The sequence below is a fragment of the Phycomyces blakesleeanus genome (assembly GCF_001638985.1).
Source record: "Phycomyces blakesleeanus NRRL 1555(-) unplaced genomic scaffold PHYBLscaffold_40, whole genome shotgun sequence".
Lineage (NCBI taxonomy): Eukaryota > Fungi > Mucoromycota > Mucoromycetes > Mucorales > Phycomycetaceae > Phycomyces > Phycomyces blakesleeanus.
Window position 1 is genome coordinate 12,433 of NW_017265170.1, and position 25,770 is coordinate 38,202.

Genomic DNA, 25,770 nt, shown 5'->3' on the forward strand with positions numbered 1-25,770 from the left:
TGGTACATTTGATCCAGATGAAATTACCCTATTTTTCCAGTGTAAGTTCATATCAGGTAGGTATAATAAACTGTATACTAAATATGAAAATATGAAATTATTCAAATGATATTTAGCCAATACAGTTAATGAATAAAGAATTGTTCTTTTTATAACAACCAATAAAATATCTTTAAATAAAAATCCTCTATGAAATAAAACTTTTTTGCGCTATTAAAACTGTGAACAAATCCAAATATATATAAATGAAAGCCATTTAAGAGAATTTTTTTGTTGAAATGACCAATAAAATTTAAGCTTATACTATGATAGAATGTATTTTATCCAATTAAAATAATTATAAAAACCAAAAAAATATTTTATTACCAATTAAAGAACTTTTTTCTTTCATTCATACCAATAGAAACCTTTTTCTATTCTTTTACTACCAATTAAAATAAGGATATAGCAGATGGGTGAATATAGCGGGATATGAATAAAACCTAACATCAATAAGCTAACGGCGATTAAAATATATTACTTAAAAAGGAACTGGAGATTCCACTGCGATTCGCGAGAATTGCCAGCTCAATCCCAAGCTGAATCTCCAGCTGAATCCCCAGCAAAATCCCCACTTTTTTCCCGTAGTGTTTGTTACCCATTTTTGGAATAACTTTTTTGCCTAAAATTGGGAAAAAACCGGGTGATCACAACTTGGTGAATGCCTAATAATAAAGCTTGCTGCAGGAAAAATGGAAAATGTGAAAAAAACTTCCCAAAAAAATTAATAATGAAACAATAGACAATGGAAATGGTTACCCATTATACCAAAGAAGAGACGAGGGAAAACGTGTAAGAAAGGGAAACTACATGATCGATAACATATGGGTTGTGCCCCATAACAAGTATCTGTGCATGAAATACAATGCTCACATTAATGTGGAAATTAGTACATCAGTTTCAGCTGTCAAATACCTCTACAAGTATGTATACAGATGAAAAGATTTTATTGTGGGTTTTTCTAGGCCTTGCGCATTTTAGCATATTGGCTACCCGATGAAAGCTGAAGAATAAATGAAAATAATAAAATTAACCCCCTAAATATGAGGGGGAATAAAACAATATGCAAAAAGTGAAGGATAAATAAAGAAAAAGTATGGAACACACATGACAGAGACAAGGATGAATAGTCAGCAAAAACAGTAAAGAGAGCACGTAAAAAAACCCCCTGTGGCGGAAAACGGCTTTTAGAAAGACTAAGTCTAAAATAGATAATACAGCTGGTAAGAATACAGGTGAAATAAATATATAAGAAAAATAAATGACATGAAAGAATTGAGAATAAGTAACTAGGTACTGACGGCACCAGAATTGGGAACGGATTTCAGCAGGGATAGGAACTCCAAAGAGGGATTCCTTTTAGAAACTTGGACGATCCATTTATAGATCCAGAATACACAACGATACCAGACCAAGTCAGTCCTCCTAGGCACAATTTCGGGCGGGCACAGATGGAGGGGGTTGACGAGGAATGGTGGAAATTTCGGAGAGAAGATGGTGGAACAGATCACCAGGAACAGGTTCTTGGGTGGGCGGTGGGATGCAGTGGGGACAGGTTGATTTTGTGGCACGGAATTTTGCTGCAAGGTCGATGAGGATTTGACCATGAGCTTTTTCTTCTGGCAGTTTATAGAATGAGGTGGTTTGATCAACAGCACGTAGCAAGGCAAGCAAGCACGGTCACCAATCGCACCACGTAACAGGCAATTTGAAAGACCTGGGGAGACAGTTGAGAGCATAGTCAATGAGATGAACCTCTTGGGGAGGAGCAGGATCCATCAAAGACCAGAGTTTTAGAACGAGAGTGATTGTGGCAGGGCATATAAGCATGTGGTTTTGGTTACCCTTGATAGTGCCACATTGGCACTCAACTGATGGTGTAGGTGGTAGCCAAGCAATTCGCCATTTGATCAGGCAGCGTCGTTCTGAGCGAGTGCAGGGCAGTAGTAAGACTGGATCCCAGACAGGTTTGCACAAGCCTCTAGCAACAGTTACCAGATGGTTAACGCTCGCAAGTTTCATGTCGATTTCTTTTTGGCACAGTAGAACATAAGCTTCTTTTAATGGGTCCTTCAACTGAGGTTGATGTTCTTTCAGCAATTGGGTTTTTTTCCAGAGTACACTATGACGAAGCTCACCCCATGTCGTTTTTTCTTTGGAAAGGTCCAGCTGTGTGATAAGAGCTTTGATCAGGGGTTCTGAAGGTAGTTTTTCAGCACGACGAAGAAATTTGGCTTGAAGAGCATGGGAACGGGTGAATAGGTTGGGTAGAGCAGCTAATGCAGCGATATAAACAACTCTCATCGTTGCATTGGGCCGTCGAATATATGTCCGAAGACATATATTTTGGGCCTTCTGCAGGATCTGAACGTCACTCCAGCTAGCAGGAACAATGGCTAAGCCGTACTCAAGAATGGGGCAGATAAAAATGAGATAAGCTCTGAGAGCCGCAGGGAGACCAAAACCGTTCATGTGTACACCCGAGCTACTAAGCTTATGCATTGCTGCACAAGCTTTTTGCTGTGACTTAAGGAACATGTCGGCTCGATCTATCCCTTGGCTAGCAAAAGGGAATCCTAAATATTTAAAGGAAGTGCAAGTGGGAAGAGTATTTCCATATAAAAAAAAAGAAGAATTGGGAGGGGCATTGAGGACCTCGCATTTGGATGGACTCCACTTATACCCCAGAAGGTTTGAATGTGTCTCAGCTAAAGTCAACATTTTTTGCACATCGTTGGGTGTGCCTATAAGGGCAACATCGTCAGTGTACAGAAGACAGTTGATAGGAGCCATTGACATAGGAAGATAGTCTGGTGCATCCCCCTCCGTCCTGGGAACACTGAACACATTACAGGTGACCGTCCTAAGCTCCTCCAATAGTGACAAAGGAGTGGCTGTTGGGCTGTCAAATGCGTACGTACAGAATGAGAACAAGTGAAGGGATCTTGTTAACGAGGGAGAGGGGATGCAAACGTAGTATGGTTGGGTAGAGACTTCCTGAAGTAAACGTGGTAGAGTATCAATAAAAATTGAATATAAGAAAGGTGAAAGTATACTACCCTGCAGGACTCCATGTCTTGGCGTAACACCACAGGATGCTACATTTTTCATCACTACATTAACAATAATATCGTTAAATAGATTTTGAAGTAGCACTAGCAAGGGTTCCAACACAAAAGATTGTAATGAGTCCCATATGGCGTTACGATCCACACTATCATATGCAGCTTTTATGTCCAGGAAGACAACAACTGGTGGTTTGAGCGCTTGCTCTCGCTCAGAGTTGGGAACAGAGTATTGCCTCATTAGTTCGTGGAGACAGAGAGCCTGGTCTAGGGTACTGCGGCTAGTGCGGAATCCTCCCTGGGCTATGTCTAAGTCTGGCATGGTCGAAAGGAGTTCCTCAGCCAGGCATCGCTCCAAAAGCTTCCTGAACACCAAGGTCAAGCTGATGGGCCTATAACTGCTGGGGTCTGCGTGCGCTCCTTTGTTTTTGTAGATAGTTACCACCTGTGCCATTCTCCATGCAACAGGCGTCCACAACCATCTCCAACACAGCTTGAAGAGCATGTGAAGTAGAGGACCTAGAGTTGATACAAGAGGCTTGAGCATCTCTGCTCTAATATGATCAATAGCTGGTGCTTTCCATCGTGGCAAATGACGAATAGCTTCTTTGACTTGGTCTACGTCCCATGGTACTTCCCTTTCCAATGGTGTAACCTCCGGTTTAGTCCGTATTTCCATAGGTCCACCAAAAACATTTTCAATGTGGTCGATCATGTTATTAGCGGCTGTAAGTGGTCCTTCTGGAGATGTCAGAGAAATCGGAGATCGTTGCTGAATCTTCATTCTCTTTAACGTGCTCACCATCTCTGAAGGAGCCTTTTGGATTTTGTCACAGAAATCGTACCAGATTTGTTGTCATGCCACCTGAACTGCTGTTCGCAGATCTTGGTTTGCTGCAACATACTCAGCATGGGCTTTAATGCGTTCAAAGTCATTGCCTACCCAGCGTAGCCAATGGTAAAGTTCTTGACGCCGGTCAGCTAGGTGTTTTAATTCGGCATTCCAAAAGTTCTTCCAAACTTTTGGTCGTGGTGATGCTTGCCCAACAGAATCATCCAAAGCCTTATAGATCATCTCATTGAGACGTTCTGAATAGGCCTCCAAGACAACAGGGCACAATATGGAAGTTTCTTTCAGGGTTTGTTGGATCTCTCATTGAAGTGTACCTGAATCCACTTCAAACCGTCTTTGGTATTTTTTGTAGACCTCTTCGATTTCCAGTCGTTGAAGCTTGCAAAGTTGACAGACAGAGTTTTCTGTCAGGAGCTGTGGTATGAACACAGGCTGAAAGAATAACTCACAAAGGTGGTGGTCAGAGTCCAAGGCGAGTTCGTCATGGATTTTCATCTGCATATCATGGAATTGCTCCTCTCACGACAAGAAGAAATTGATAATACTTTTGAAGACCCTGCCAGATGTATGGACTCTCTTGTATGTTGGGATGCCAAAGGCCAACTCCGAATTCCACAATGTTAAATCCTTACTGCTAATCCAGTTTGCCATAATTTCACTTCGTGGTCCTCCTCGAGTGTCCCCAGTTGTGTGGTGTAGTCGAGCATTGAAGTTGCCGCAAACAATAGTGAAGTTGTTGATGGATAACAATTCCAGCCGCTCTTGACACTCAGAGGATGTCAATCGTGGTGGGAGGTATACGCAGTGTATAGTATAGGGATCGATCCTACATGATACAACGTGGGGGTTAATGATTGGAAGGGGGTGTACATGATGAGAAAAATCTGGCCTTATAAGTAGTGAGATGCCGTCCATTGGCTTTGGTGACGTCATTGGAATAGCAAAGTTGTGTATCTGGGTCCAAGGGCACTGGAGAGCAGGGGCGCTCTCAGGCAGAAAAGTCTCTGTAACAAAAAGAATATCAATATCGTTCGTCTCACAAGCATCTATCACATTCACCAATTTGGGCCGTAGTCCATTGGCGTTAAATAAACTGATCTTCAGTCTATTCATGAGTTGTGGTGATTGGCGTTTTGGTGGATTCTATGCTGTCCATGTCGTTGGTTGGGGCTACAAAGGCGGTGGTGCTGGTGGGTTTTCAGCCTTCCAGGTAGTCGGAGACTGTGGTCTGTGAGATCTTTACAACAGCCTTTGGTGACGAGAAGTATTGGATGATGCTGTGGCCAAGGTATGTTGGCATGCGGAGGCAGACCTTTACCAGTCGGGCGTCAAAAAGTGCCTGGGCTTTTCTTGCCCTAACCTCAATGGATTCTTCTTTCAACTTGGGATCGGCGATCACGTTGGTGGTGGTGGGATCAAAGTTGTACAGTGGGGTCACTTTGGCCTTTCCTAGTAGTGTGATGAGTTCTTTGCGAGACTCTCTGTTGATGAGAAGAGCTACTGTTCCTCTGGCAGGGAATTGGATGTCTAGGATGCGGGAGGTGGGGATCTTAAAAGAGCTGAGGATTTTTCTCATTTCCTGGTACTTGATATATCTTTTGGCCGGGAGGTACACAAATTCGTATGCAGATGGGCCAGTTGGTTTTTGTAGGAGTCTTTGTCTCTGGACTCTGCGGACTTGGACGTTCTGCTTGGCCTGTTTGGCATCTATGCCCTTCTTGGCTTGCATAGCATATGAAGTCTGAGTGGGTGTGGCAGTGCTATCTGTAGTGATATTGCTGCTTTTGTTGTTGTTGTTGCTGTTGTCAGTGACGGGGTTGCAGTTGGCACATTGGGTGCAATTGTTGCTGCTGTCGTCGTTCATCAGGGTTTTTGGGGCATGCTTAGATGCCATCAGCAAGTCTTTACCAGTGGGTGCAAAGGTTGCTCTGGTAGTGCTGGCGTCGTGCTTGGCAAGTAAGTTATTAAGCTTTTCCATTACTGACTGGTAGTCAGCGGCCAGTTTTTCCAACTTTCCAGTTAAGTCAGCAATGGTGGCCTTAAAGGCAGCGCGTTCCTGTTGATCTTCTGCAAGAGTCATAGCTTCGTCCCTGTTGTAAGTGAAGCCACCCTCGACCAAGTTTGCACAGTTCTTGTTGATCATGCTTTGCGTGCTGACTGCTCTTTTCTGCTTCTGGATAGCAAGAGTCTGGGCTTTATTTCTTTTTGCCAGGATTTGGGGTTCAGGCAGCAAGTTGGTCTCTGGGGATGTTGCAGGTGTTTCAATTTCCGTAGCAGCGAACTTAAAGATCGTGTATGGTATACTTTGTTCTTGGGCCCGTGGCATGGTTTCTAAGCATATCGAGGCCGTTTGTGTGTTGTTGGACAGGTTGTTCTGGTGTGTTGGTGGATGGTTTGTGATGGGAGGGTTATTTTTGGTTAATTCTGCGTTAGGCATCAACTTTGTGTGCCTGTATTCTTTACGCGAAAGAGATAATAGTGGTAGACAGATGGTAAAATTCGGAATAAGTATTTCTTTGGGCTTTCTTTGTAATAAATCGGATTCAGTATGTATACAAAGGACATGATCACGCAATGGCAAACATCCAATCAGCAACAGCAACAGCAACCACATCTACAACAGCAACAGCCAGCACCACAAACAATGGTATTCTGCAAGAACAGCTAACAAATGAAATAAACGAGTTCCTTGATGCTAGGTATGTCTCAGCTTCAGAGGCATCCTGGAGAATATTCTTCTTTAAGCTGCACCAAGAACTCCCAACACATCAAAGACTGGCAATACATACCAAGAATACCCAGAATGTGTATTTTCAGGATAACAACAATCTGGATGGCCTCTCAATGACAAATGTTGGCACAACATTGATGGCATGGTTCAAGTACAACGAGAAGCACATAGATGCTCGCAAACATCTCTACCACAATTTTCCTTCTCATTTCGTTTGGAATGTAAAAGACAAGACTTGGAAACCGAGACAGAGATATTCACGAGGAACAATTGGGAGAGTGTACGCTGTATCCCCAAGAGATTCAGAGCGATATTTCTTGTGGATCTTGCTACACAATGTACCAGGCGCCACAAGCTTTGAAAATCTGCGAACTGTTGAGGGTGTACTTCATGAGTCAAATCAGGCTGCATGTAGAGCTCTTGGCTTATTGATCGATGATTGTGAATTGGATGCTTGCATGGAAGAAGCCGCTGCACATTAGTTGCCATCATCAATGAGACAATTATTTGCTGTTCTCTTGGTATTCTGTCAGGTATCTGATCCTTATGCTCTCTGGATTGCCCATCGCTCCTCAATGATCAAAGACTATCTCCACACAGCAAGAACAGAGCACAATGACCCTTCTCTGGAACCAACTTGTTGTGGGGAGAAAATAAAGCAAAATATAATATAGACGAAAGAATTCGTGAGAACTTGTGTAGGTTGTTTATTTCAAAGGAAAAGTAAAGAATAATAAAATTCGATTCTTTCTACATGGAACTATCTACTGATATTTATATGTTTTTCTAATTTATAATTCAGTGTGTGCTTAAGTAATCTTTATTACGATGAGTCATCTTCCAGGAGTATTGTTCTTCTGGAAAGATCCGGAAAGACCAATTGATATGATACTTCTCCAGTCAGATCAGTCCGAGAGTTTTGGTAAAGAAGAGCATTTATGCTATTGGTAATATTTTACTATTCCGACCCAGACACTCAGGTAATGTTTCATAATATTAAATAGTTGTAGTTGTAGTCTCTCAATTAAGTATTTGTCTAATAAAAGAAATATGTAGATGAAATATAATGGTGCCATATATATAATGTGTATGTATTTGTATATCCCATGTCATTGTGATAATAATAAATAATCAATTATGTGTATGATGATCTGTGTATTATATAATATCATAAAGGCAGATCCGTTTGACTGGAATAGCTGAGGATATTATTTTATCCTTCAGTCTTACTCTCAGACTCAGCAGTAATCAATACTCATTCACAACACAGCTCAAGAAATGTATGATAGGTGCATATGGAGCATTGAGAATCATCTTTTTGTGAATTCCGTATCCATTTGTTCCTTTGATGGTTTCACACTTCGGCCCTTGCCAATTATACCAGAGCATGCACATGCTCAAAGAAAACGCACATTAATAAAGAACAAGAAGACCTCTGTGCCGATGCATTCACTTTACTAGATTCTGACCTTTTTCTGTTGAACAGTAATCAAAGAACAGTGTACAACACAATATTAGATTCACTAAATGCAACTGAGATATCTTCCTGATTTTTCTTTATCGATAGTTCTGGTTGTACTGGCAAGACGTTCATATTCAATGCATTACTGAGAAAGGTTAGACAGTAAGTAAAGTTTGCCCTTGCAGTAGAAACAAGTGGAATTGCTGCATTATTGCTGGATGGGGGCCACACGGAACATTCGCTCTTCAAGATCCCACTTAAGCTTGACGTAAACTCCATGTGTAATATACAGGCAAATTCTCAAGTTGCTCAGCTACTTAAAATGACCAAGTTAATTATTTGAACGAAGCATCAATGATTAGCAAGGATATGTTCCATGATGTTAGCCAAACAATGCAAGACATTATGAAGTCAATGAATCCACTACTTGAGCATGTACCCTTTGGGGAAATCTCTCTGTCTTTGGAGGAGATTTCTGTCAGGTTCTACCTGTTGTCCCTCAAGCCTCTAGAGCTCAAATAGTAGAACAATGCATTAGTAAATTACGAATGTAAAATCAGGTTAAATACCTGAAACTAACAACAAATATGCGCATTGCACAGGCAAGTAGTCCAGCTGAAGAAACAGACCTTAGAGAATATGCTGCCTATCTCTTGCGTGTTGGAAGCCGATCAATTCCTACAGTTGGGGGGGGGGGGGGACTATACAATTTCTGTTCGCAACGAAATGCTTATCCATGGCTCTACTATCTCTCACCTGGCCAGTGCCATAATTTCCGACCTCCAAGACAATTCAACAAACTCGGATTACCTTATGGACCGTGCCATACTCACTCCAAAAAACAACGATGCCAAAAATATAAATAATATCTTATTAAGACAGTTTCCTGGAGAGGCACGGGAATTTAAGAGTATTGACAAAGGACTTGATGAAGATGCTCTTTTGGAATTTCCAGTTGAGTTACTCAACAGCTTGGAACCTGGATCACTTCCACCACACTCACTCAATTTAAAAAAAGGTTGCCCAATTATGCTCCTCAGGAACCTCGACCCTAAGAACGGCCTCTGTAATGGTACACGTCTAATTTGTGATTCTTTTGGGGGTCATGTTATCAAGGCAACTGTTGTAACTGGCTCACACTCCGGAAAAGTTGTTTTGATCCCTAAGATCAAACTCAGTCCTTCCGAATCAACCTCAACCATATCTTTTCAACGCTGCCAATTCCCTGTTCGTCTTGCTTTTGCAATGACTATAAACAAGTCCCAGGGACAGACGCTTGATAAAGTAAGTTTATACCTCCCTTCTCCAGTCTTTTCTCATGGCCAATTATATGTTGCCCTTTCCCGCATCTGGAAACCATCCGGTATAAAAATTATGTTCAATAATACATATGACCCAAATATACCACAAGCCACTGTATATACTGAAAACGTTGTATATAACGAAGTACTTTCCAAAGACTAAACCAAATAACCTATGCCTATGATATATGACCCAAGTACTTTAACAAAATTATGCTAATTTCTTTTCTTACTATCAAATCTATGTACTCTTTATGCTGTTTTATGTTTATGTCACATGCAAACATCTTTTTATATTCTTATTTTCCTTCTCAATTCCATATATATCTATATCTTTAATAATATAATTTATTTTATAAGCTCCTGTTTCAACAAAAGGATATAGAAAAATAACCATATTAATTGTGGCATACAGTATTTGAACTTCCAATAGGGAAATGTTTTATATTAACTTCCGGTAGGGTCTGCCCCCCCCCCCCCCCCCCCCCCCCCAAAGGGGGGGAGGGAGCACCACTCCCCTAGTAAGAGAAATAAAAAATAATATATAAAAGAAGGAAAGAAGGCATAAAAAAAAAGTGAAAAAAAATAAAGATATGTTGTTCATGTATATAAAAAGAAGAAGACATAGGATAGAAATATGCTAGGCAGATACATTATTGTGAAAATTAGTAGAAACAGAAAGATATTTTGTAATTATATCAGCATTTTTTTAAGAAAGGCCAATAATTTGCATTTTGCTTCTCTTTCTTCTCTTGCAATTATTTCTCTGCTGAGAAAATTGACTCTGAAAATCTACTTTCTTGCGAGGACGTCTTCCCATGCATTGTTGTCTCTTGATGTCCTGTCCAAGCAACATGCCTCCCCAAAATGACACAGCATGTATATACTGGCACTCTACTGAGTAGACGAAGACATCTTTTATCTTTTCTAGCTGCAAACTTATGGAGGTAATGACCTCATCAAAGATAGCAGTCTGTCTCTCAGAATTTCTCAAGAAGGCAGACTGGAACTCACACTGTGTCATTCTTCTGTTTTCAGTTTCTGATGTTGATGCTAGCATAGTTGCAGACGCGAATATGAAAGGGAGTCGAAATGATGGCTGGTAAGACAGCCAAGAGCTAGGCTCAAGACTGCCTTCTGAGATTGGTAGTGGCTCCCGATCAGTTGTCACAGAGGAAATGCCGCGTTTATTTGCATCTATAATTTCTAGGACAAAATTAGGGCTAGAAAGATAGGTGTTGGAATATGTGATTCCATCTTCTTGACAGTGTGTAACTTATCTTTTACATATTTAAGATCCCTTTATTTCAAAGAAAGCTGGTGTTCCGCAGAAGTATCAGCAAAGCATATCACATTAGATTTGAAACAGAACTCGTTGTGAAGATTACTCCATAGGCTTGCCTTTCTTTTACTGTCACCATTTAGATGCTAGACATAGAATAGTGTCTCTATTATTAGACAAAGCAGCACCATTATGGTTGTGTTGTCCTATTCTGTACGCTGGCCTACTCTAGGAGCTACTGTCACTTGTATGATGTCTTCTTGGTTTTGATAATTATGTATGTTGTGGTTATCAAAAGCGCTTTTAGTAGTTAAAAAAATAGAAAAAGGTTGTGAGAGGTTGTAGAGAATTGTATGAGAGAAAACAATATTAATTTAAAGTATTTATATGGCTGTCAACAAGAATTAGTCTTGTCATTTTAGAAGGTTGATTTAGTATCTTTTGCTCTTAATATGACTCTATTATTTCTCTGCAAATTGATCTAGCTCAGTAATTACCCTGTTCTTGCTGAGATAAATGCTCATTTTTCATCAGATTATTATATATTTATCATTATCTATTATCACAATAATACTATAATAATAGCTGACATTTCCATATTTGTCAATTGAACCGATTGATGATTTTTTAGGTAATACACTGAGGACGCTGAAGAGCACCTTTAGGTGGACACTAATGTGGAGTTATTTAATCCTGGACTGTGTATAATGTCTTGATATTCTAGTTTTGGAAAACAGCATACAATCTGATCTCACAAAAATTAAAGTTATAATAGAATGACCAAAATATATATCAGTTAAATAGCTTCAACTATTTCTAGATATCTGCAATTTTTATCATCTTTTCCTAAAAAACTTGAAGCAGATAGCTTGCTCACTATATCAACTTCTGAAAAATGTTACAGACTTGGACTAGACAGCCACAAAAAATGAAACATTCATTCAATTAAAGTTACAATTAGCTGACTTACCCCAATTAGTATATTCAGGTTGAAACTTACTATATGATCTGCATATATATGCTAGCAATACTATATTGGGAGCAGCCTCATCCAAAATACAAGATCTGTCACTATTGTCAGTCAATTGTTGTCTCCAGCCAAGCACAATTATAATGCAACAGAAAGAGAATGTGTAGAAGTTGTCTGGACACTCAGATATTTTCATGGCTGTATATATATGTCTCAATCCTCACCATATACATCAATAATTCTGCCTTTAAAGTAATATTGTCAACAAACAATTTACATAGTTAGATAGTCAAATGGGTCGTGGAGTCTATAACATATGAATTCATAGTTATTCATAGACGAGTCATAGATAACAAAGATGATAATGCCTTGAGTAGTATCTGCAACAATATGATTGACACGGTGTGTGTTCTTTTGGTTCCGCTCAGACCACGAATATCTTGCAAAGAAATATGACGCTCTTTGCAGGATTTCCTTCAATCCCCTTGCACAAAACATATCCTTGTGCATTGTATTTCATCATTGGTGCTGCTTTAATAGAGCTTTATAACAAAGTAGTATAGATTGTTCATATATAAAAGTCTTCAGATGAATCAATAATAAAATAAAATCCTTATCTATCTTTATTTTACTTTTGTTTATACATTTATTTCATCGTCACTGACTTATAACAACTCTTTGCGATAGTTATAAACATACTTTTTGTTATATTTGTCCTTTCTATACACATTTTACTACATCTCCTTACTGTTGGGTAGACCCGAGCATTATCACAGTTATTCATCTCTATCTCTCTATATATTTGCCTTCTGAACTCGTTGGCAACTCTATTTTCATTTATTATTTTTCTGAAAACGTTGTACCACACCAACTCAACACTTGTCATGATGATAATCCAAAATGAAAACCAACGAATCACTAAAGGAATGGTCCAAAAATTTCAGCAATGGGATCTGAAATTAAGTATCTTATCACATTAAATAATAACATGCTTCTTTCGAAGAAAGGCATACTCCATTACAATCTCAAAACACTAGTTATCATAGTACTGTTCTCCTTGTGGAAAGCTTATCTTGAACCCATCTACAGTCACCCAACAGCTAATCATTTCGGCTGAGACAAAGCAATAGTGAAGTCGAAAGGAAATGCATGGTGGCCTACCATTCATAATTACACTTGTGATTTTGTTTTTCAATGCAAAAAATGTTTGAAGCATAAACACACAACCCACAAATTTGGCTTACTGACAAGCATATAGTTATGCTTACCAGAGAAGGTGTGGGTTGTCAACATAGCAGTATTGCCAGTACTAAAGAAAGGAAACAGATATCTTCTCATTATTATGGAGTATCTTACCAAATGGGTTGTCACAGTTGCAATATCCCAGTTCGACTGCAAAGAAATTGGAAACATTCAACTGTTTCAAATTGCTCTAAAATATAGTATGCCAAACATACTAATTATCAACAATGAATCAAATTTTGTTTCTGAAGTAACAAAGATGGTGTGCATCTGACTGGAAATACAAAAATCAATGACAGGCATAGAGTATATATAGTCAGACCTACTGGTAGAAAGAATGAACAAAATAGTAAAGACTGTGTTGACAATATTTGTGGAAAAATAATCAGACTTATGGAATGAATATCTCTCATTCATAACATCTGTCATTAACATGTCGAAACAAGCATCTACTGGGGCATCACCTTTTCAAGTAATGTTTGGTAGAAAAGCGATCCTTCCCACAACAGCCAACCTTAGTCCACAGAACATGCAATTCCATACCACCAAAATGTGAATCGCATACCTGAACTATTATCTTCCTCTCCTCCAGCAAAATATACAAGTCAACATACAAAAGGCCCGAGAGCGTCAGCAAAAATATTATAACAAAAATCGTAAGGAAAGACAACACGTCAAAGTTGGAGACGTAGTGAATAAAATCAAACCAAAGGAAACATGGAAGCTTCTAAACGCAAGGTTCACAGGTCTTTGGTCTATTAAGAAGATAACATATGACAAGGGAGCCAGTTGCCAAATTGACGATGTAAAAAAAAACAGCAAGAAAACCACCATGTCAAACCGATATCAACTGTACTTCTTTCCTCAGTCCAAATAGTTTTCACTTAGAGGGGGGATGATGTGACAGTCTAAACCTAATTACCATATTGCAATATCTCATCATTATAACATATTCCTCTTATATATCAGCTACACAAATTATACTATATTTGCGATGTAGTCCGAACTGGGCCTACAGGCAGTTCCGCGAGCTCTGGAGTAGGAGCCAGTGGAAACTACCTCTTTAACACTCAATTTACATTGTATTACGATAAACAACATTAACAAAATCGTTCAATATCACAATTCAAATAAACATCTCTCTTTTTCGTGCAAATTCTATACTTGGAGCTAATGACAGTGGTCGCATAGGTCCATAATAGTAGTCAGAACAGAAGTAGAGCAATACCCTTTTATTACTAGTTGAACAACGTTTGCGGCCATCTTACGTCCCCTATTTTTCACTACATCCCCAATTCTGTCCGTGTCGGTCATTCTCGTCTACGAAGAAACATAACCACATCCCATTTAAAGTCAATGACTCCCGAACCTCACAACATTACATATCCTTATTATTTATTACAAGTAATAAACAGGAAAGTTTATTCCCCTAAAGACAACTATCACATCATGGTAGAACTTTGTGATGGGTGATTTCTGTTTGGTGTAAAGCCAGTTATTTAAAGATATAGTAAAAGTCGGAAGCTTTGGAGAATATGTATGATGGGCTGGGGTCATTGTCACTGAAGACAGTCTTGGAAGCATAAGCATACAAGTGTTATGTGCGTGCAAGAGTTTGAAGGTAGTTCTGAGAACAGTGGTATATAGCACTTCAAATATAAAAGAATATAGTGTATGGCTTTTGAGTTTTGAAGTTTTATTATATGGATATTATTTCAATTTTTATTTTTCAGTGATAGTGGAATAAAAGGATATTATGGTTGTTGATGTCAATTTTGATAGCATTGTGAAGCTGGTGTTGCTAGACGTAATAGATTTTTTTTTTATTTATTGGTGCCGGTTTTTAAAGCGTTGAGCAGTTTATAGGGACACGAAGGTATGACCAAGGGCTTATTTTTTGCTCGACTTGTATATACCATGGACAGCCGTCTAAAAAATAAAATAAAGAATATTTTGGTTTTTTTTAAAAAGAGTGCGCTTCCTTTTTGTATTGCATCGCTTTTGGTCCACTTTGAGTTGCAATACAATATGAATGTCGATCCCCAACAGGAATAAAGATCCTCGACAGAGATGGAGGAATGTAGGGATGGGGGAATGTAGAAAGAGAATTCAAGCCATTGTTAAAAAAGTTTTTTCTTTGGTTGCGGTACAGTAAAGGTTATTTTAATACACACTTCTCTCTCAACTGTATATCTACATTGAGAGACATTGAACACCCATTTTCTTTAAAGAAAATGTCCATATTTTGGAAAGGGAACACTCAAGTATAGACATTTTATCAATGGCAGGAATCATATCTTAGAGAAAGATTAGAATTTTTCAGAGAATATGAAAGTTGGATATATATATATATATGACGACACATTCAAAAGTACTCCACATGATAATCAAGATTACAAGGAGTGTTGTGTGGCTCAGGTTGAACCTGAGAAAAGCGTTTGAAGCTAATCCAAAGACTTCAATATCGTCAGAAAACAGGAGAGTGATAATGGGTGTTAATGAAATCGCATGACAAAAGCCTTCCACAGCAGTAGGAGCAAGAATTGAATTTACATTAGATGAATGAGATGGTGCAATTGTGTGAAAATGTAACAAGAAGTTGAAGTATGTATATATATTGAATATAGATGACGGCTAAGGATTGAACTTTGAGGGATGTTTGCAAATGGTGTACATTATATGTGAAAATGACATGCTCTTCAGTATGGTATCATTTTATAAGTAATTTCAAGATTTGACACAAAAAATAAAATAAAATAAAAATAATATTAGGTGGTGACAAAACAAAAAAAAATATGCTCCGTAGAGCGTTCCATCTCAGAAGTTTAGTGTCATCCTTGTGCAGGGGCCATGCTAATCTTCTCTGTATCGTTCCAATTTTAATATGTGACAGAGGTGCAAGCACTTGTCGACTAAAATAAATGTCCCAAAACACTTGATATATGCATTTATTTCCCGCGCTACAGAAGTTGTGGGTTTTTATAAAATTTAATAATTTTTTGTATTATAAAAATTTTATACACTATATAAAATCAAGTAAGCTGTACTTTTTCCCACAGCTCTTTTTTTTTAGGGTTTCTTTATCCTACACAGCTTATATATAACTCTTTCCTATTTTTTTAATGGCATATGATTAAATCTATTTTCTCTTCTTTTTTTATAGCAAAAATTAAAAAAAAATGAAGGAAAGGTGATAAAGAATATATTTTGTATATGTGGTATAGACACCAAAATTGAGCTAGGACTCTGGTTCTTTTTAGCTAATAAACCTGGCAAGTTAACAACCTTTAAACTGTTACATTTCGAACACATGTGCACTATACACTCTATAGTCTAGATCAATTATTACACTACAGAGATTTGCATTATAAGGGATTTGGATATAGTGCAATCTATTTCAATGACGGGAAAAGTAGTTAACATGAAAGTTTTGTTTTTGAAAGAGACAAAGTGATATTGCTTATACTTTTTACTATTAAAATCTCTGTAAATAAATTCCCGACTGTGGTGTGGTTGCTTTACACTGTATGAGTATATAGCGTACGTATGCCTAGTGTGTAATAGTTTTGGATATTGTTAACTTATCCGGTTTATTAGCAAAAGGAAACCAGATTTTTGGCTGTGGAGTCTATAATTTACTCAATTTTGGTGTGTACATCACAACAACAAAGTGATCCATTAACCCGCCTTATTAAAGCAAAACATTTGTCGTTTGCATTATTGATCAATCAATTGTACCACAGAGTGAAGTAATAAAAAAAGCACTCATTGTCTAAACACCTTTAAAAGATGAAATCTTTATTGCACATGTATATATCTATAACACATTCTCTACATAATCTTTACTGTCATTTTAATAATTTTCATCCCGTAATCATTATCAGGTGCCAAAACCTCGACATATTTTACCAGACAATATGTTCCATATTGAATCACTACGCAATCCATACCATCAAATCACTACTTTAGACTTGCCTTCTTTATGCCTATCTCGGTTTTATTTTCAATTATGTAGGGTGTAATCCAGAAATTAAGCAAGAAAATTTAATTAAAAAATGTGACAAAAGAGAAAGACAGTTTCCTAATAAATACTAATACGTGGTCTCTGGTGGTAGCTTATATGAATGACAATATATAAAATATGTATATCTTGACAGTATTACTTGAGTAATTGCACGTAAGCTAAACAAATAACTGGTACACAAATACATATATCAATGGATCAACTGTAACATTCGGAATTTATCAAAGTTCTGCTTCACTCAATGTAATACAATCAAATATTCTAAATATGGTAGCTATATACCTTTTTTTAGATATCTCTATTCTTCCTATAATTGGTTCAACAATACACAGTTTTATATTGGAATTTTATGGTTTTTATTGAGCAAAATAATAGAAGAAGTATGTAAAGAAGAAGTATTATTTTACATGATATATAGTATACATATATCTATGGCTATATGCGACTTTTATCTTTTTTTTTTTACAAAAAAAAAAGCTATTCTCTAAATACCATAATATTGATGAAGGCATACAAATTCCTTAATTGATCCTTTCTATCGAAGAGTATAAACCTGTTTTGTGTTGAAATTTCTATGTCTTAATCCTACTTTTTTAAAGCCAAAAGACATATTCCATACAATTCTCTAAATCAATTTTTTTTTCTATTGAGCATGCGAGTAATCTTGATAACTAAGCTGTGCATGATACAAATATCTTTCTGTTGCCTTTGCTGAATTTGCTTTCTTTTATCAACTTCCGTAACTTACATTTTATCAATACTGACCTTAATAACTATTAAGTGTGTTTCTTATAGACGTCTTTAACAACTTAGACTTTTGTAGAGAAAATAAAGAAAAATAAAATCAAAAGAATATTGAATTTGAAAGCAATCAAAGTCCTTACTTTTTTGGTGGTAAACACTTGTTAAAGTTCAGATTAAATATACAAATAATCATGAAGGCCATGTTTATCTCTTTAACCAATTTTGCAACCTGTATGCAGTCTAACGTACAATCTTCCTATAAAATGGCATTTTGGATTGAAGGTTAAAATGATGATAATTGAATACCACGCTAAGCTTAGTGTATGCTAGAAGTGTCAAAGTTACAAGGCCTTTGAATCAATCATATTAGTAATTTTTTTCTACAGTGTATTATGTTTGGAAATGATTCTTGTATTGTTATTATCTATACCAAAAGATATTTGACCTGCTTATATGGGTTTTTGAGATCGTTGTAGACAGTTTTATGAAATCGGATGTAGCCCGGATTCAGGAGGGGGGTTTGTTACTGAATAGTAAGCTATTAAATTTGAATAATTTTATATTATCTTTAATCCTTGTGCCAGGTTGAAGAAGTTAGGAAAAAGGAGTTTTGCATTTACTACAAAAACATGGTGGGTAAAAAGTGAAATATGTATAAAAAGAGAGAATAATTGGTGCTTAATTAAGATTTCGGGATAAAACACACTTTAAACCCTAGAAAACTTGCGATAATCTCACTAAAATTGGCTTTTTTTATAGTGTTTCTTTACTACTTAACTTTGAATATCCAAGTCTTCTTTTTTTTTGAAGAAATGTAAAAGAGTAAGAATGAGCCAAATGGATAACAGTACATTCTTTCCTTTCATAATCGCTCACTCTCATTTTGGTAAGCTAATATTTGCATATTAAGCTTTTAAAAAGTACCCAAAAACATACAGTTGTTTCCGATTGCACCGTAGTAAAATACAAAAAAGGAGTGCAAAGTAATCGATCTTTTATTAACCTGATTCTAGTAACCGTCATGGTCCTTTAGCCAACTTTCTTTTTTGGGGTATAAGAATATATATATATGGCTTCTTTAGAAGGAATTAGGATAGTTAGCTAATTTGTTTATGTAAATCCAGAGAAAACACATAGAGGGTTGGATGGGTTGTTGGATTAAGAAAAGTAATATTTTTTTTGCCTTGCTTTGTATAATTTAAAATATTTCTTCCCTGTATTGAAAATAAAATAAAATAATAACAATTACCATTTATTACGTCTGGTACATAATATAGTAACAATTCAACACATGACAGACCAAGGATTATAAGGTGCTCTTCCTGAGATTGAATAAAGTCAAGAAAAGCTTGGTAGCTCATAATAAATAAGAATTAGTCAATAGTGCCGAGTAACACATGGGTTACATCAGACTATTGAGTAAATGAAATCGGTGGGGTAATACTCCGGTCGATTGTGGATCGTCTATGGCCATGTTAAAGAGACACTTGGATGCCTAGATATTTCCCGAAATACTTACTTTCTTCAGTTAATAAATAAGATAGCTCGTGCAATATTGCTGACAGATACTTACCTCTTCATAAGCTTCAAAGTTGCCGTATATAATCAATTCGGCCATCGTTTACTCTTACGGGGACGACGTTTCCTGGTGGGGCACGACATTTTGATTGTATCGGACAACAAGCTGTGTCCCTGTTCCCGGGATTGAATAATTATATCTGGTCCCTAAGAATGAATAACATTCGTATCAAAGTTTTTCTTGTGCTTTCCAAAAAAAAAAGAGGGGGTGGGATTACTTACCAGCTGGTGCTTCTAGACTCTGGTAATAGATATGTGAAAGAAAGACCAAGACATCATATACATATAAAGGCCAACATATAGTAGAAATATCGAACACGATTGCGTCACAATCTAATGAAGCAACTCCTTTTAATCTTCTGCTTAACTGGCTATTTATATAGTGTATTTTTTATGGCCAAGTCTAAATGTAGGGCTATTAATTGAATATATTGTATTTTTCAGGACACGTTATTTTGATCCGAAGGATTAAAGAGACAGCGGCCCCCGGAAAAGTAGTCACGATTTATTAGTCCGATTAGATAGAAACGTCGTCCCCGTAAGATTACTGTCTTTTGTGTGTTTTACTAGCAGAATCACACATCAATTTGCTACTTATAAGACTTTACACGCACACAGTGCTATGCTATTATATTACACTATAATATATTTAAATTAAATTATTCAACTATCTTCATTATGCATTGTTCATTTTTTTTTTTTTTTTACTTTTGCCTTTTCTTATTTATTCTTTAAATTATTTATTCAATTTTTCTTAATTAATATTGTCCAGACCATTTTGAACTTGTGCAAACCAAAGTTTCCAAGCTATCTAGCACATACATACATACATACATACATATATATATATTGAAAGGGGAGAATTAAAGGATTTTCTCTCTCTTTTAGTAGTAGTAGTAGTTGTGGTGGTGGTGGTGGTGAATATCTTTGTGACGGTCAAATCTTACCGCCTTGGCTGAAAAAAGGACGCCACCAAGTGCTGCTTAAGCATTAACTCATTCATCAGTAACATGTCATCCTTAGACGATCAAGTACCCGAAAAGCCCACAAACAAGCGTGTTCTCGAAGAAGACAACGCTCCTATTAAAGATGAAGAAGATGGTAATCTTGAGGATCCTCTACAACACAACACCATCGATTCTCATTCATTCTTTTTTTTTTTTTAAAAAAAAAAAACTTTATACTTGCACATAATACGCACGCACACTTGCGCACACACTCTATACACACTTTTACACTTATATGTTTATATAAATATAAAGAAGAAGAAGAAGAAGATATTGGACCAGTTTTACCGCCTACTGGTGACAGTGAGGCACCTCGAAAGAAAAAAAGATGTAGGACCTTACCCCACTTGTTATGTAGTAGTAGTGTACAATATATAAAGAAACAAAAGGAAAAAGGAAAAAAAAAACTCTTATGCTGTCTGTAATTTATGTTGTATTGCGTTGTGTGTCTTAGCTTTGGCTCATGAACAGCTTTTCCTCTCACATCTACCTTCGTCTGACATGTATGAAACCAGTTATATGCATCGTGACACTCTCAACCATGTCGAAGTTACAAAGTGAGAAATGGTTTTATTTTATGAGTTGATGATGCTTTATTGTGTTGCGTAAAAAAAAAGAAGAAGAAGAAGAAGAAAAGAGAAAGAGAAGTGTGCCAATTTGAACGGATTCTCTCAACCTCTTTAAGATATTCTTTTTTTTTATATGAAAAACAATTGAAATATATATACTGATGGTTATAATAATAATGATATAGGCACGATTTTATAATCACAACCTCAAACGATGGTCATTTGAAGTTTTGGAAAAAGACAGCTACTGGAATCGAGTTTGTGAAGCATTACCGATCTCATCTTTCAAGTATTGTTGGGATCAGTCTTTCGGCTGACCATGAATTATTGGCTACAATTTCTGACGACAAAGCACTCAAGGTGTATGATGTTACAAACTTTGGTAAGTAGCTTGAATGTATATGCATGTGGATGGGTGGTTTTTTTTTGGATCTTATTTTATATAACATATACATTAACCAATCAAACTTTTGTATATTAAAAAAAACAGACATGATTAATATGATCAAACTTGGATATAAGCCAAAGAGTGTATGTTGGATCCATCAAAAGGGACAAGCTCAAGCATTGGCTGCAGTGTAAGTGTTGATCAATTTTATTATTATTTTTGAATATATTAAAGAGAGAGAGATATATAGAGAGAAAGCAAAGGATAAAACGATAAGCATAATTTTGTGGGATTTTGTTCTTTCTTTCTTCCCTTTTTTATATATGTGTGTGTATATTTATATATACTTGTAGTTCTGAAGCTGGAACTTCGACTATTCACATTTACGATGGACGCGCAGACGGAAAACCTTTGCACAGCATTTCCACAATTCACCACGGCCCAGTGCACATCATGACAGTAATATTCTCTCCTTTACTTGTCACGATTGTGATTCTCATTCTCTCTTGTCTGAAACGGTTTCGTAGTTTAACTCAAAATTCAACTGTGTTGTCTCTGCTGACTCACTTGGAATGGTCGAGTATTGGTCTCCAGAAGAACCTTTTGAACTTCCCACAAATCTTTCGTTCGAGATGAAGTCACAGACAGATCTTTACGAATTTAAAAAGGTATAATAGATTCATGTGTGGTGTGTGGGTAATTGATTTTATAACAAAAAAAATGAATGAATGAATGATGGGATTAACCAATTCTCTTTCTTTATTGGCTTTAGACCAAATCTGTTCCTACATGTATAAAATTCTCTCCAGATGAAATGAGTTTTGTTACCATGAGCTTCCCTGACCGCCAAGTTCGTCTATTCAAGTTCTTGTCAGGAAAAATGTATCGCAAATATGACGAAAGTCTTCAGATTATCAGTGAAATGCAGCAGGTAATATATTACTAGTATTATGATTTTGGGAATATATGTAGTGTGTAGAGTAACTAAAGATTGTTACTTATCATTCCTGCATTATCCTGTTTTCTCTTAGGCTGGTACCGCTCTGTACAAACTAGATGACATGGAGTTTGGAAGACGTCTTGCAATTGACAAGGAACTTGAAAAGTCCTCTCAAGCTAGCTTTATTAATGCTGGTAAGAAGAGTCTTTTTTTTTAAACTGAACAATTACCCTTTAGTCGGATGGAATTCTTTGTATATATTGTTGAATTTATGTGTATTTATAAATTTACTGATGTACTAATTTATGGATCAATATTTTTGCTGTTTTGTGTAGTGTTTGATGAAAGCAGCAATTTTATTATTTATGCTACACTTTTGGGCATCAAAGGTAAATAGACCCAACAAGGCCTCATTTGATTTCATTTACATACAAACCCAAAATTGATGTGTATGGAATCTTGTATCTCTAATTGGTCCTCTTCTTCTCTAATATTTTTATCTACACACATTTGTAGTGGTTAATATTAGTACAAACAAAGTATCGAGACTGATTGGTAAATCTGAAACTCACAGATTTGTCAATGTCAGTTTATACCAAGGAGCACCACGCAAGAAGGGTATTTATACTTTGGTAAGTGTGGTCCCTCTACACACACGCACACGCACACACACGCACACACACACACACATATATATATATATAATTACTTTGGTGTAATAATAATTCTTTTTTTTTTTAAAAAAAAATAGGCAATGGCTGCATCAGAAAACGCTGTTATCAAGGAAAGAGCAGCGCTCGATCCTACTCTCTTTTGCACAGCGTTCAAAAGAAACAGATTCTTTATGTTCACCAGACGAGAGCCATACGAGTAAGTTTTTTTTTATTATTAGTATTATTTCACATTCTAACCTGAAAAAAAAATCAAAAACATATAGGGATGATAGTAAAAAGGGTGATCGTGATGTATTCAACGAAAAGCCATCGCGTGAGGAACAGACCGTTGCTGCTGCACAGGAGCCTAAGCAGGTTCTTGGAACACATGCCATTCTTCGAACAACTGCTGGAGATATTCACATCCGTCTATTCCCTGATGTTGCGCCAAGAGCAGTAGAGAACTTTGTGACCCATGCCAAGAATGGATATTATGATAACTTGATTTTCCACCGAGTTATCAAGGGATTCATGGTTCAGACTGGTTGTCCATTTGGTAAGTTTCTTCTTTTGTTCTTTGGATTTACTACTACTACTGCTACAATTAGTAGTGTTTATAGTTGTATATATACATATATGTTCTTATATTTAAACGTATGCTTGTAGGTGATGGTACTGGTGGTGAGTCTATCTGGGGAGATGATTTTGAAGATGAAATTGTTCGTGAGATGAGACACGATCGTCCTTATACAGTCAGTATGGCAAATGCCGGACCCAATACTAACGGAAGTCAATTCTTCATTACGGTTGTGCCTACAGTAAGTTTACAAAGGATCAATATAATTATAATTATAATCTTAATCTTAATCTTAATCTTAATTACTATTACTATTTTTCTTTGTAGCCTTGGTTGGATGGAAAACATACTATTTTTGGGAGAGCAACTGCAGGTATGGATGTGGTGCATACTATTGAACAATCAAAGGTGGACAAGAACGCAAAACCATACGATGACATCAAAATCATCAATATCGAGATCCGATAAAATGAAAAAGAAAGAAAGAAAAACAGAATAAAACAGAATAAAATAAAATTAAAGAATTATATCTATATAAAAATATGGCTTGTAAAACTAGTATGAAATTAAAAGGTTGAGAGCGAAGAAACGTATAGTCCATGTTGGTACTCAATGTATATAGATACCATGTAAATGTAAACGTAGTGTCATGTAATGTCATGTAATGTAATGTAATGTAGTATCTGGGAAATGACCTAATGTAATATAGACCTGATCAATCAATTAACCTCTTTAGAATGTTCAATTTGATGAATCGATATGATTGGATATAACTTGTCACAACTAAATCCATCTTGTCTCAACTCTAGTCTTCCTAGTGTGTTTTGTGTGTATTGAAATAAAACAAATATATACACAATTGCGTATCTGATCAATAATCTATTGATGAATTAATAAGAGTAAAATAAATAAAGAGAGGCATTATAGAGATTTGTTAAAAGCAAGTGCCAGTTTATGGAACAGAATTAATATCACTGATATTCTAATAGGCTCACATACACACTGAACCATCTAAATTTTAAATGTAAATGCACCACCAATACACGCACCATCCCCTTATTTTTGTGGTATTAGTACCAGTATCCCAAATAATATATATTTGTATTTGCATTTGATTGTATGCTATTCTTTCTTTTTAGGTTATGGGGATTTTCTTGAAGCTTATTTTAAAGCCAAGTGATGTAGTACTGCATGATTTTGCAAGCAATGCACTCAAGTCTCTTTCTAAGGTATGTTGATTTACTACCCTTATAGACCAAATGATGATAAAGGGGTTATTTAGTCTTTTTTTTTTGGAGCTGTTGCGTTGTATATATCGTTATCCTGATAATTAGCATATTAAGTCAATGCAATTTTATACATTGATATTGATATTAATATTAATTTTGCTTTTGTATTTTAGTAATAAAAGAATGTTGAATTCACCAAATGTTTTTTTTTTGTAATATGGTCTTGTTTAACTTATATGCATATGTCAGCTATCAAAACAGTTATCCCATTCAAAGTCACTGAACTGGATGTTGGACAAAACGTCTTGGCCACAATATCAATACACAGATCTTTAAATAAAGATATCTCATCCGAGCGTATCAGAAGACAAAGGTTCGCCCAAAAAAAATTGCACTCGCTTTCTATCTAGAGCTGAGCCATCCAAACAGACAGAGAGACAGACAGGGAGACAGACAGAGAGACAGATGTGCATACATTCTTTGGTCACAAGATTGTCCTTGCATTGGTTTCGTATTATAAATATTTATATTTGATAGAAATGTCTGGTAATGATGATATAACCTAATCCTTCCATAAACAAATTGTTGTTATTGGTATTGGTATACATTCCAAGCTAGCTCTATAAGCTTCGTCAAAAACTGCAACACATTTCAAATCAAGCTCTGTACATATCTATGTGTAGAGAATATTTCAAAGAGTGTGATAAAAGGTAGCCAATCGGCTTCAGTCTCTGGGGGAGTGCTTATATTAATAATTATACTGTTGAATACTTACAAGACGAGATATGGTTTGAGAATATGTGAGGTATCTGGTGTATTGCTAGAATATACTAAAACAAGGCAGAAAACAAACAAACAAACAAACAAGCCAGCTATCAGCCAGCCAGCTATCAGCCAAGCATACATACATACATACACATATATATATTGTATATATTTGTGTGTGTGTGTGCTTGTTCTTATGCTTGTGCTTGTGCTTGTTCTTATGCTTGTGCTTGTGCTTGTGCTTGTGCTTGTGCTTGTGCTTGTGCTTGTGCTTGTGCTTGTGCTTGTGCTTGTGTAAATGTACATGTACCCAGAAGAAGAAAAGGGGATATTCTTATTTCTTCCATACAT

The 25,770-nt window shown here is 36.5% G+C and overlaps 6 protein-coding genes across 6 annotated transcripts; 4 read left to right on the forward strand and 2 right to left on the reverse strand.

The window, feature by feature from the left end:
* Nucleotides 1-1,000: 1,000 nt before the first annotated feature.
* Nucleotides 1,001-6,283, reverse strand: PHYBLDRAFT_175634 (hypothetical protein; the record flags this gene model as incomplete). Its single annotated transcript, XM_018437533.1, has 8 exons — nucleotides 1,001-1,042; nucleotides 1,341-1,756; nucleotides 1,884-2,599; nucleotides 3,584-3,921; nucleotides 3,970-4,235; nucleotides 4,272-4,475; nucleotides 4,590-5,100; nucleotides 5,201-6,283. The coding sequence occupies 8 exons, from the start codon at nucleotides 6,281-6,283 to the stop codon at nucleotides 1,001-1,003; spliced, it is 3,576 nt and encodes a 1,191-aa protein (XP_018283930.1).
* A 1,233-nt stretch (nucleotides 6,284-7,516) lies between these two features.
* On the forward strand, nucleotides 7,517-8,672 carry PHYBLDRAFT_152915 (hypothetical protein; the record flags this gene model as incomplete). Its single annotated transcript, XM_018433027.1, has 3 exons — nucleotides 7,517-7,610; nucleotides 8,336-8,431; nucleotides 8,500-8,672. 3 exons carry the CDS (start codon nucleotides 7,517-7,519, stop codon nucleotides 8,670-8,672), a joined length of 363 nt encoding a protein of 120 aa, XP_018283931.1.
* A 1,488-nt stretch (nucleotides 8,673-10,160) lies between these two features.
* On the reverse strand, nucleotides 10,161-12,213 carry PHYBLDRAFT_73176 (hypothetical protein; the record flags this gene model as incomplete). The annotated part of the gene is made up of 3 exons (XM_018442798.1): nucleotides 10,161-10,726; nucleotides 11,734-11,804; nucleotides 11,981-12,213. The coding sequence occupies 3 exons, from the start codon at nucleotides 12,211-12,213 to the stop codon at nucleotides 10,161-10,163; spliced, it is 870 nt and encodes a 289-aa protein (XP_018283932.1).
* Nucleotides 12,214-13,378: 1,165 nt separating this feature from the next.
* PHYBLDRAFT_73177 (hypothetical protein) lies at nucleotides 13,379-14,049 on the forward strand (the record flags this gene model as incomplete). The annotated part of the gene is made up of 3 exons (XM_018442799.1): nucleotides 13,379-13,417; nucleotides 13,538-13,750; nucleotides 13,915-14,049. 3 exons carry the CDS (start codon nucleotides 13,379-13,381, stop codon nucleotides 14,047-14,049), a joined length of 387 nt encoding a protein of 128 aa, XP_018283933.1.
* A 6,252-nt stretch (nucleotides 14,050-20,301) lies between these two features.
* PHYBLDRAFT_156740 (hypothetical protein) lies at nucleotides 20,302-23,893 on the forward strand (the record flags this gene model as incomplete). Its single annotated transcript, XM_018433512.1, has 15 exons — nucleotides 20,302-20,392; nucleotides 20,569-20,628; nucleotides 20,753-20,855; nucleotides 21,053-21,249; nucleotides 21,358-21,445; nucleotides 21,609-21,714; nucleotides 21,783-21,923; nucleotides 22,028-22,186; nucleotides 22,287-22,389; nucleotides 22,531-22,584; nucleotides 22,712-22,827; nucleotides 22,947-23,065; nucleotides 23,133-23,404; nucleotides 23,515-23,666; nucleotides 23,753-23,893. 15 exons carry the CDS (start codon nucleotides 20,302-20,304, stop codon nucleotides 23,891-23,893), a joined length of 1,902 nt encoding a protein of 633 aa, XP_018283934.1.
* Nucleotides 23,894-24,024: 131 nt separating this feature from the next.
* PHYBLDRAFT_175638 (hypothetical protein) lies at nucleotides 24,025-25,064 on the forward strand (the record flags this gene model as incomplete). The annotated part of the gene is made up of 3 exons (XM_018437534.1): nucleotides 24,025-24,054; nucleotides 24,565-24,654; nucleotides 24,837-25,064. 3 exons carry the CDS (start codon nucleotides 24,025-24,027, stop codon nucleotides 25,062-25,064), a joined length of 348 nt encoding a protein of 115 aa, XP_018283935.1.
* Between the last annotated feature and the right edge of the window lie 706 nt (nucleotides 25,065-25,770).